This window comes from Aphelocoma coerulescens, chromosome 9, assembly GCF_041296385.1.
Source record: "Aphelocoma coerulescens isolate FSJ_1873_10779 chromosome 9, UR_Acoe_1.0, whole genome shotgun sequence".
Lineage (NCBI taxonomy): Eukaryota > Metazoa > Chordata > Aves > Passeriformes > Corvidae > Aphelocoma > Aphelocoma coerulescens.
The window spans coordinates 21,215,043-21,227,477 of NC_091023.1; the positions used below are offsets into that span (position 1 = coordinate 21,215,043).

Sequence of the window (12,435 nt, forward strand, 5' to 3'; positions counted from 1 at the left end):
CACCACTCAGAATTGCTGTTCTAATTGGGACTAAATTGCCCCACACTTCCAGCAGCAATGGTAAAGAGGCTAATGGCCATGGAAATTGGTTCTCTCTCTAAACCCTAACCACACTTCTGTTATGAGCAGTGTGAGGCAATTCCAGCAAGGTAATCTTTAAAATAAATAAGATTATGCAATTCAAAAATAAGAGATCAGAGCAAAATTAATTTGTACTTTATAGCCTATCAAAAACTGGTGTCACTTTTTCATGGAAAACACAAAGCACTGTACAGCAGCAACACCAAAGCCATTCATCTGGGCTGTGACAGATAGTAAATTTATCAAGGGACTTATTACTTATTATGCGGATGTGGCATAATATAGTTTATTGATTCTAATTCTTTTACTTATCACACTTACTGGTCCAGAAATCAAACATGTATTGGTTAGAAAAATTATTTTAAGGCAATGCCATGTAATTAATTTACAAAGGATACAGTTATGATACAAAAAATCAGATTTTACTGTAAATAATTTGCAAATCAAACATCTAAAAATCGGTATATTTTTATGGTTACCATTAAAAAAATAATCAACTGAAAAGTAAAATTGTTCTCAGTGAAATACATGGTGCACTTGAAACACATCCTTTCAATGGTAAGTAAACCATAACCTAAGACATTTCTTCAACAAAGAAAAGGAGTATTATAAGCATATGCTGCAGCTGACTCTAACAGGATCAAATTCACACCTCTTTCTCAAGCATTATATTGATATAATGCATCCTTTTTTCATCTAAAGGAAAAGAAACAAAATTTTAAAAAAGAATTAAACCAAAGAAAATGATAAAACACACAAGGCTTTCTATTAACACCTCTAAAGTACAGATATAACCTATTTTTTGGTTTAAAAAGAAATCATATTTGACATAAGTGGATATCTGAAACCTAAATTTATCAAGTCTCTGTTCCACAGATAGCACTTGGGTCACACAGGGCATCTTTCTTCCACAAAAGACTCCTCCTCATGTTCCCAGAGCCATTCTTCGATGGGGAGGCGGCAGGGGGATAAGTGGGAACTTTCCCTTGTTTGATATTACTCTTATCTCCTTTCAAAAGGGGCTTTGTACTTATAAATACACATTCAAAATTATCATGTGAATGAAGAGAATCCCAAGTGATTCCGCAGTGTGGGAATGAAATAGATCGAGAGAGCTCACTCAGCTCCTGGTTACCCAGGAATACGCCGACATCCATGTCCAAAGATGCTGTAGGCCTGGCTTCAGACTCAGCCTAACTACATTTAACGCCTGCATTTTTGATAGCAACACAAGAAATACTTGAGACTGATATACAGGAGGGAATAGGATGAGTTCCCACTGAGATTTGCTTTTTGCAAGGCTCTTTTCAGCTGTTGGTGTGACAAAAACCAGAATTTGTGTACAGGGGACACAGCTGATCACGAGTGAAGTGAGCAGGGGCCTGGGCCAGCCAGCACACGGCTACCAGCAGCCATGGAGAGGTCAGGTGTAGCTATTAATTAACAGTAGCTGTTAACAGGAGCAGGCACTAAATGGGTCTCTACTCAGGGAAGCAGTCACCAGCACATTCCTTTCCTCACACCCTTCCTGAGGAGGTTCTGCTCCTGCGGTGATTCCTCATTCTGGGCACAAAGGCAATCTCACCAGGCAGGAGCCTGTAGATTTCATTCAGTCCAAATCTCCAAAACTCAAATTTTTGAGGAAGTTCCAGGCTCTCTTTGCTCCTTGGGTAAGTATTTCACAGGCTTTACCTGAGAAAAAGGTTCAAAGGCCCAAGGTTTTAACAGTACTGATTACAACTGACCAGGGAACAAGAAACACTTGGATATGGAAGTTTCTTACTTCACTTTGAGAAAAAACAAGTGAAAGTCCTTTTCTCACTGCACTGGCACTTTTGTTCCTTGGCCATGACACACAGGAGAGCAGCTGCTGCCTGCTCTCCCAAAGCCCTTTGAAGAATTAAGCTGAAGTTATGGATGGCAGCAGGCACCAGTGACAAATCAATTCTCGCCAGAGATGGATTTGGGAGATTCTGCAAGTGATATTACCAGCTGGAATAAGGAACAGATACACCTCTAAAGGACAGTTAGTTACAACTGGATGTATTATGAAGGGATTTAAACCTCCCTATTGCTCAAGGGAGGGGAAAATGATAGTGAAGGAAGCATTGGAGTGAGAATACTCAGGACAAAAAGCAGAGCTGAAATGAAGGAGCTGCTCTGTAGACTGGCTGGAGAGCAAAGCAAAGACTCTTCTGTCTGTGCCCCCATCCCAGTTTTAATCATGGGAAGATGTATCTAAAAAAACTGTGGATCTGATAGTAACCAAGATGTACAATTTTGGAAAATAATTATTGAGTAAAGCACAATAAGGCTACAAGAATTTTAAAAATGTGAGAGCAATTATCTAATCTGACAAATAATGTACAGCCAGAGTTATCAATGACACCAACATGACTGACTGTTTCTTTTATTCTTACTATTCAACATGAATCCTTGTTTATTCATTTAATTTACAGAAGTCAACCCCAAAATTAAAACTTCCTAAAAAATTATGATGGCCCCACATTTTCCAAATACAATAGGATTGTTTCATTTTTATTTGGTTTTGAAGCAATAAAATTGAAATAATTTCATATCTACTAAAAAAAACCCACCTTCTGTATTTCTTCTATTGGAATGTTCAGCACTGTCAAAGATGCAACACAATATAATTTTTTTATGAAAAGTATGCCAAATTGCATAACAGGAGTTAAAATCTCAGAAGTTTTTGATAGGACTGTGTTTCTCCTACTTACTGTAGCTTTTATTTCTTTCTCCCTTTAGATTCTGGTGTATTCAATTCAAATCTTAACTGAAAAAATTACCAAAAAAAGGTATTTTTTGGTTCACTTTGCACAAAACTCAAACATTTACCATTTTAAACCATAAAACCTTAGCTAAGCATATGATGATCAGAATCTTGGTAGCTAGTGACAGTAACTCGAAGTCAGTGACAGTGATCCCTCTAAGTCTGGAGCAGGGTCTGTCAGACTTTTTCCTTCCCCTTGTTTTCTTACTGAAGGTAGGGCAAGAAAAAAGTCACCCAGGAAGCAGAGGGGACACTAAACAGCAAAAATGGCACATTCCCCTTTAATCTGGGGAAAGAGAGGGGGGGAAAAAAAAAAATCAGTCATTATAAACACAGATCTGCTGAATAATTAAATTAAGTGGCAATGATTACTGAAGAGCTGACCTGCATCTGGCAGATGTGCGGCAACAGAATAAGGATACACTTCTTTAGCATCCCCTTTTTCATCCCCTTTCTCACAGAGAAAGCAAAACCAGCTGAATTTTCAAAAGCATTTAAGTGATAGTAGAAATCTGAGTGCCATTTTAAAAGTAGCTTTAAGAAGTCAGACCTCATTGAAAATTATGCATATTTTTATTGCAAATTTACTTTTGAGAATTCAACAGCGCCCTGCTTACCGAAACTGGCGGTGGGCGTTTCCATCTTTCTGAAGGTCTGCCTCTGATGACCTTCAGCATTTATTATAAACTGTAAAGACCTTCACATCTTAATGTGTTCATTCCTTTGGAGAGCAGAGCCTTTTCCAGTGTAATGACTGTATTTTGGAGCTGCAGATATTCCTTGGGGAGCGTGGCTCGAGGCACAGGTCACTCCTCTCCAGCCATGCCCTCCTGACACACTCTCTAAAAGGGCTCCAAGAACTCAATCTTGCCATGGACTCTCAACCCCCCTGTCCCAGGAGACGACCTGCTTTCTGCCTATCAGTTTTACCACCTTTATCCATCTGTTTTGCCCTGGTAAGTTCTGCTGGTTATAGATATAAATGTAAGCAGTGCCCGAAGAATTCCTTGTTTCAGCTTCTACTTCTTTTGGATGTGGAATTTATGGCCTTTTCATACTCACCCTGAATGCCTTTTGGAGCCCAGTTACACCTAACTTGAACTTAAACCTTGTCATGTATCTTCCAGAAGAAAACTGTGAAAAGTTACATTCATGGCACAAACAGATATCATTACTGGATTCCCAACAGCCCAGTGATATTTGCAGAATTATGTGTGATTTTACCACAAATGAATTGCTATATTTACTGACTGAATCCTATTAATAATATTGGCTTTTTTTTTTTTTTTTTTGTCCCAGTTTAAAATTCAGTGTGCTAGGTTAGAAAAACTCTTCATTTTTTTTGTGGCAATTACTTTTCTCCTTCTGACAACTTGTCTTGAAACCTCTGAAACATCAGATTAAACGGATTTCTACTTTTTATTGTCAACAATGCAAGCACCCCCCTACAGGGGGTGGGGAGAGGTCCAAAAAAGCTCAGAGAGATAATGTTGACTTAGGCCGTACCATTGATTAAGCAACTTGGCCAAGACCAGTAATTACAACTGTGCTAAATTGCACAGAAATTCTGTAGCATTCCCATCTCATGGGGAACAAGGTGCAAAGTTGAAGCAATAAAAGCCAACTCACTGACTTTTCTTCTTCCCCTGGAGAAGCCAGACAGGAAGACCAGAATATCCCAATTCAGCAACCCATGAACACAAACTGCTGTTATCCTATGCCATCACAGAATTGTTTAGGTTGGAAAACACCTCTAGGATTGAATCCAACCATTAAGCCAGCACTGCTGAGTGACAAGGTGTCTAAACCATGTCCCTAAGTGCCACACCCACACGTCCTTTAAATACCTCCAGGGATGGGGACTCAACCACTTCCCTGAGCAGCAACGATCCTCCATCCCTGACAGGGACTGGTAGACAGACTTCATTCAACTCACACAGAATCCAGTCCAAATCCAAACAAAACCAACGCAAGTCCCCTGGAGCACTTCTGCAACCTCTTTAGAAGTGCAAAGGGTCAAATCCTCAAAGCTTCATCCGACCACGAGCAGATTTCACCCCAGCAGAAAGCTCCCACTCCAGAGCTCCAAGCACATTAAGGTTATGTCTGCTCCACCGTTATGATTGGCATCTCTGTGTCTCTTGAACAGGTTTTTTTTTTCTCCTAATTCCTTTACAGGACTGTTAGCAAACTCCCATACCATCTGAGCCTGATCTAAGGAGTAAACAATGAAAATTAAATTAACGTCATGCTCAGTAACATTTAAAAATTGCAAGCTAAGCAGCTGCCACTTATTCCTAGTAACTCAAAGTATTTTATTGAAGGAAGTTTTCCAATAACATATATTGATTTTGTCAGGTTTGTGCTTTTTTTTTTACCCAAGCAACATATGTTGCATGTTCTGTACTCATAGGGCTACACACAGCCAGGTTTCACTGCAGTCGCTCTGCCTCCTGCCAAGCAGATGTTGAGGGAAAGCAACTAAACACAACATGGGATAAAAGCTGTCTCAGACCAAAATATTGGGTTAGGAAAAAAACTTGTGGGTAATGCAGTGTATTAAAAACATTGCTTATATATTTATATACAGAATTGATAGGTAGCTGAATTAATGTTTGACTGCATTTATTGAAATTCTGCCATTACATAAAAAAGAAACCCAAACAAGTATTAAGAATTATGTTAAAGGATGGCCACTACCAAAGTTTTTTAAGTTCCAAAATATTCATATAATTCATTTTATCTAAAGTCCAGATTCTCACTAGTATCCTAATAGCAAGCTGAAATTATATGACAAGTAATGAAGATTTTGAAAAGGGATGGTTTAAACCACCCTTAGAAATAATAGAATGGCAAGTGATTCCCAGTCCCTGAACACAAAGTACTGAAGTATTATCCTGAGTCTGACAGACATGCCAGCAATTTGTTGTAATTTGTGTGATACCCAATCTTAGGGCTGAGCTTACTCCAATACTTTGGTTGTGATGAAACCTAATGACAGAATTCAGTTCAATTTACTCTCTGAAAGACAAAGTAGTTAATTTTTTACATTAAAAATCAACATTTTTCATCACCTGTACCCTTTCCCATTATGAAATTAATTAGATTTGTATGAAGTAGAATCAGTTTGGCACATGAAAGCTGACATGAAACCCTTCATATTTACTTTTTCTCTTGAATTTAATAACAGTGTTAGCTCAAAACATGGTATTAGCCACTACAGGATTTAAGACTTGGCTTAGCAAATATAACAAAAGAAAAATATTTTTAGAACAGCCCTGTGGTTATTTTTGATGTATTTCTCATCTGCTCAAGAAAACCTCTTTTATAGCTTCAGGTATGGGAGTTCTGCTGCTTCTGAACTGGTACTGATCAAAAAATCTGCCATGCATTACCTTTAACATGAAAAAGGAACTTTGCATTCCAGAAGCCAAAAATAAGCTCATCTCCCCTTCCCATACAGAAACAACTTTCAGAATTTAGCAGAAAAACCTATTTCCTTCGACACTCACTGCTACAGAAAAGTGATTCTACTCTGATACAAACGTGTTATATAGACTGTCAAAGCAGTGCAAAGATTCCACATTGAAAAAAGAATAAAATCAAACCCAGTCAGTAGGTATTTTGCAACAATTTGTATTCTTAGAACAGGTAATGAAAAATCAAAAAAATAAACAAATCACCATCTTTCAAAGTGCAAAGGTCAAATTTTCCATCCTAAAGGTTTCATTTACCATAGAGAGAAAAACCACCAGCTAGGGTTCACTTTTGTGCCAAAAATTAAATGGGGATTTCTTAAAGCCCCAAATATTAAAAAACATCCTATCAACCTTGCTTTTCAATAGTGTTATTTGGCAGTCAACTGGATCTAGGACAGCTGCTCTATTGTCTATATTTCAATTCAATTTGAATTATCTCTGTTTTCCAATTCATTTACATTAAAGATAATAATATATTTAGCAATAGAACACTATTAAAGCAAAACCTATTATGATTAGCATAAACCTGCACTGTTAAAAAATAATGAATTTTGTATATGCTTATGAACTCCTCCCAAGTGTCATGATAAAACCGAACATTCAAAAAAAATAATCAGGGTTTGTAAATAAGATTCCACATAAAACAAATCACATAATGACTTAAGAGTGGCACTTGAGAGCATTTAGACATAAAACCTGCCAAGGTACATACCTGTAAATCTGTTGAATATTTTCAGCTTTGATTTCCTTGAGAATTTCATGGTAGATATGAGGATTATTTGGTTCTTGAGGTGTTGGGGGAGAAGGGCATTTCTTGCGTGCATAATATCCTATCACAATTCCAAAAATAAATAAAATCAAAGCAGTGCAAAATACTTTCAGTATTCGAAAAAAGCTGCAGCGGTTGCTCTTTGGTGCCTGTCTCGTGTAGTGGGAGATGTAGTCGGGGTCTTCCTGAAGCCTCTGGAATCTTCCCTTTGGAGAAGAGGAAGGCTGGATGGGCTCCAGGTCAAGGTCAGGGCTCTGCGAGTTCCCCAGGTGACGCTGGGCTGCACCATCCAGTCGGAAATGGTCAAAGCCAGGCTCCTCCAGCTCTTTTTCCATGTCCCATTCCAGTTCCAATGCTGTGGCTTGGAGCTCATCATTGTCAAGGTATGGAGAGTGCCCCTGTGCTCTCTGGTCTGCATTCACTTTGTGATAGGCCATCTTTTTATCTATTAAAACAAAATTTAAAACCTAAATGTTTGTTTCTATATGCACACATACATAATTCATTTCATCTTTGTAAACCTGGAAGAACGAAACAGACAACAAAACCCAAAAACTGGTTTCTCACTGTTTCACTCTCCCCATTTCCATTGCCCTGTCTTCTTTTGTAGGATCAGCAGTCCCACGAACATCATCACAGGAGAAAGAAAATATTTATAGGAATATATTGTAAGAATATGAATAAAGGGAATTTAAAAGTGCCAATGGCAAACCACTGAAATTATCCAATTACTTTGTCAGTCCTCGAGATAATATTAAAAAAATTGAGTGAAGACCAAGAGTTTCCAAAACAATTATTAGTTACCTGAAAGTAATTTTAAAGCTTAACAACTGTGTGCAACAATTTCATTTCACACACCATACAAAATAATGCTGCTAAAGTAAAGTTGAAAAGCTGGAAATAATATGAATTGCCTGATCTGATTCTAAACACGAGGAAATGATAAATTAAAAAAGAAACTTCAGGGTGACACTGTACTTACATATCAATAAAAGGCTTCCATTTAGAGGGAGCATTCTATTATTTATAGGTATTTTAAATGCATAGTTCCTGAATGACTGATGAATTTACTTAGAAATTGTCCCAGCTGTTTTGCTCCACTTATTTTTCCCATTTTAATGAATCAAAAGCACTACCAGGTAAGTATTTGTAACAAAATCATTCTTTTAATAGCAAGGCACAACTGTGGCACTTCTCGATATTTCTATGGAAGCAGAAGCCCTCTAAAGGGAACTCTGACCTCCTGTACAAACACTCAAAGTCAATTTTCAACAAATCATTTTTTGACAGGCTGCAACAACAGGGTGCCTTTTCCCCCATACTCTGACAATAGCCATTTCAACACATAAGCATCTGTAATTTAGGGCTTTTCAAACATCAGACTCACTTCTCAATTAGAATAAAATGAAGATAAAGATATGAAATCTCTCATAGTCATGAACACTAGACTGACACATACAACACTACATTATCACTCCATTTTTATGTTTGAAGGCATTTTCACTCTCCAAGACTCACCTCCAAGTAACATTACCACATAACAGAGGAACCCAGTGTAATGGCAAAGTGGAATTCAGCTTTTTGAAGCTCTCTGAAGAGAGCAAACCGCTTGCAAGCGCCAATATAATGAAACAGCCTATTGTCCCCTGAAAGGCTATCTGCCTCTATACAATACCAATTTACAGGTCCCATTTTCCCCCTACAGCCATATAAATATCCCTCACCTATAACTGTCAGACAGCCTGGGAACAGTCAAGGGAGCCCAACACGTTCCGAGTCACCATTCCAGTCACTTTGCAAATCAATTCTCCACCTGCAGCCCAAACTCTTCCAATATGCAGTGGGAGAAACAGAGTGAGCTGAACTAAAGCCTCTTAAATTAGTGTGAAAGCCTGCACTGTTTATTTAAATCATGATTGCACATTTAGTCTTTAAATTTCAGGGGAGTCAACAAATGGTTGCAAAGTCAAACAGCTGCAAAGCTGCTGTGGCTGCCCTTTGTGGGCTTTGTTAGCCCAGCCCTCAGGCTTGTGAAGGATCCCCCAAACTTCAGCACCCCAATCCCCACAGTTGTGCATCACCCCGAGATCTCCCAAGGGAGCACTCTGCCTCTCCATCCAGGCTGTTCAGGAAGAGATTTCATAATGCCAGCCCCAGAACTGATGCCTGCTGCAGAGCTTCCTGCCAAGCACCAACTGGACATCAAACCATGTACTGATGTTCTTTGAAAAATTGAGATAAGTGGTTTTCAAGCTATTCATCTGCCCTTTCACTCTGTCTCCTCTTCTGTTAGTGGAAGGGTTAATTTGTAAACCATCAGTGACAGAGATCACTGCTAGGTAATATCAACTGCCCAACAACCTCATCTTCCCAACTCTACTTCATATTGCTTTTTACTAGAAATTAAAGACTGGTGTTTTGTCCTTTAAAGCAAAGCAAATCATCACTGCATTTCATAAACATAAATTTGGCTCTAGAATTCCTGAAGTCATTTAACAAACTGTTTTAGCCAAGTAAGTGAACCCTTGGCAGATTACTGCAGTACTAGTCATAAACCAGAATTAAGGCAGTTTTTCAGATGCAATTTCATGGAAAATATTAATCTTGCTGAGCTTATAAACGTTGACCATTGCCTATCTGTGGTAGTTAGGTTTTCTCCATATTTATGTCATTTAAAAAAATGTGTGTTATTGTTCAATGGAGTGTATTAATAAAGGCTACTTAAATCTACATATAAATGCATAATAAAAATTCATATGAAATTTCTTGGAATGGTTATTAATGCTGATGAGTAGTAACCCCATTCCAGCTTAGCATCTCAGCAATTCAATTTTCACTCAAAGCACCAAAACCAGTTACCTCACTTCAGAAAAAAAAAAAAAAAGGCAACAAAACAACAAACAAGCAAGCAGCTAAATGAACTAAAATAAAAAAATCAATATTCAATTCAGTTTTATATTTGAGACCAGTCTTTGGAGTATGGGATCTTATTAGCAATGCATGTCCTTTAGTTAAAGAATGAAAAGAATGCAAGAGTAGCTGCAGTTGTTAACTTCATTTTTTCCACTAATCTTCTAAACTCATTGTTTCAGTCTAAGGACAGCACAACTTACCTTGAAGTATCTGAGGTCAGGGCCTGCACTGCATTTAACCATTCCAAAAATAGTTTTAGAAAGGGGTCTCCTGGTTCTCAAGGCACAGATCATTTGTGCCATGCAATCTGTATCACCTGTTCTATTTAGTATTTGGTGTTTAGCTGGTCAAGGAAGTAGGCATGACTTAAAAGATTATGTATTAAATGTAGTTTTGGCTTGGAACTGGAAGGAGAAAGAAAGCACTGCATATTCACAATAATACTGAATTGGGGGCGAAAAAAAAGACAACAGAAATACAGAAAAAAAATTGAAGTCTAGAAAAAACACCACAATACTCTAGTTCAGTCTTCTCTATAACACAGACCATAAAATGAACATATTTTCAAAAGACATTTTTGAAAACTTCAGGAGATAGAAAATTCTCCCCATCTGCCAGCAAGCTGTTTCAACATTTAATTGTCGTTAAATACATGTTTTATTATAAAGATAAAAGAGCAACTCCAAAATGCCAGAAATCTGAATATGCACCAAGTGAGCTTTAAAGCCACTCTGTAGGGACAGCAAAGGAGATCATAAACTCTGGAATACTGGGCAGAGCCAAGCTGATGACCAATAAAGCTGATGTACATTTCTATACTTCCACTGATTTGTGGGTAGAATGTTTATAGAGAGGTATCAAACCAAAGCTAAATATCCTTTCAATTAACTGTACACAAGAAATCAGGAGAGTCAGCTTTATCAGATCATTATGGCCTTAATGGCTGCCATTCCAAAACTCTCTGCCTGTGCTTTGACCTTAAAAGTAACACATTTACATCCTGCCTGATAGGAACATCTTGTTATGAAAACACCAGAAACTTCTTTTTTTGACAACTTTCCCTGTTTCAATCCCTTATCAATGAAGTTTTTGAAAACTATAGAATATGGGCTTCACAAAAGGTCCTGCTACCCCCTCCAATACCTTCCAAACAGAAAGGTGAATTTACATGAACGTTTTATGAAACCAACAACCAAAAAGCAGTATGAATATACTACTGTAAATTCTTTGTGACTGGTGCTGCAGTTGTTAAATGCAGCTCATAAATAGCTGAGACAATTAGCAGGCTCATGCACAGCAGGAAGTGTGGCAAGTGTTAACGGGCTGCCCACAGCGAGCCCTTCTTGGGCCACTTAGTGCTCAGTCCTGAAAAGGCAAAATTCACCCAGGAATTGTCCTGAAGGCATTGTGGCCTTCTTGTATAAACCTAAACCCAGAAATCCAGGGCTGTTCGCTCATCTCTTTTTGAAGGGGTCTTTAATTTTTATTTTCTTCACAGTATCTTCCATACAGAGTGCTTTTCCTTTAAATACCTGTGATCTTTTTATGCCTAGGAAAACCCCTAAAGCAGATGTAATGTCACCTGTTTAAAGGGCCAATAGCCATGCTTATCATGGAACTCAATACCCACTGCACTTGCAGGGCTTTAAAGTATGTATGACAACAAATTAGTACTTGTTAAACGAGATGATGCCAAGTTTCAGGCCTAGACGAATTTCTTCAGAGTTACAAATCCCTGGCAAAACTTGTTTGCAGAAGAGATTATGATGCCCTTGTCAACAGCAACATTACACTACCCTGTAATTAAAAAAAAATAATGTGATATTTCCATCACCACTGCCTTAATTTTGTGCAGTAATGATTTCTCCCTTCCCTCACATTTGGGATATGGGCTTGGCAACCAGTTCAGCTACAGCAGGACGTTTAAGTACCTTGTCACTCCATAGAGCCACCAGATAAAAACAAATGACAGAACTCACCAGTTGTTCACATTTCACTGAAGATGAATGCAACCTGAAAGAGTGATTAGTAGCAGAACACAGAACAGAGAGATCAGACTGGTCTGTAAAGCACAGCTAAACTGAGTCTAAAGTTGTCTCTTCATCTGTAAGTCCTTCTTGGCCCAGATGAATGATATAGAGTATTTAACTTCTTCAGAAATTTCTCATTGATTTTATTATATCATCAACAGCCATGAGGACCAGGATACCATTAATACCAACACAGAGGATGACCACATGACAAGAACAGGGTCTGTGGTGCGCCTCGATTGGTAAGACTTGTGCGCGATGATGTCCAGCTGGAAGAAGAGTTAATTTGCCTAGGATCAAATGCATCAGCCACCTGAGCTATAATGTGCTAGGCCATCCAGATGTGCATAGGTACATGGATGTATTTGCCTG

At 38.2% G+C, this 12,435-nt stretch overlaps 1 protein-coding gene across 16 annotated transcripts in view; it reads right to left on the bottom strand.

Annotated features, from left to right (window-relative positions):
* NAALADL2 (N-acetylated alpha-linked acidic dipeptidase like 2) overlaps positions 1 to 12,435 on the bottom strand; it is a 432,075-nt gene that overhangs the window by 217,505 nt on the left and 202,135 nt on the right. For 15 of the 16 annotated variants that reach the window (XM_069025088.1, XM_069025089.1, XM_069025076.1 and 12 more), the window contains one exon: positions 7,064 to 7,565. In XM_069025088.1, the coding sequence (XP_068881189.1) occupies positions 7,064 to 7,557 (494 nt within the window). In that variant the 5' untranslated portion in view covers positions 7,558 to 7,565. Of the gene's footprint in view, positions 1 to 7,063; positions 7,566 to 12,012; positions 12,047 to 12,435 lie in introns of all 16 variants that reach the window. The other variant, XM_069025081.1, reaches the window with a different exon arrangement.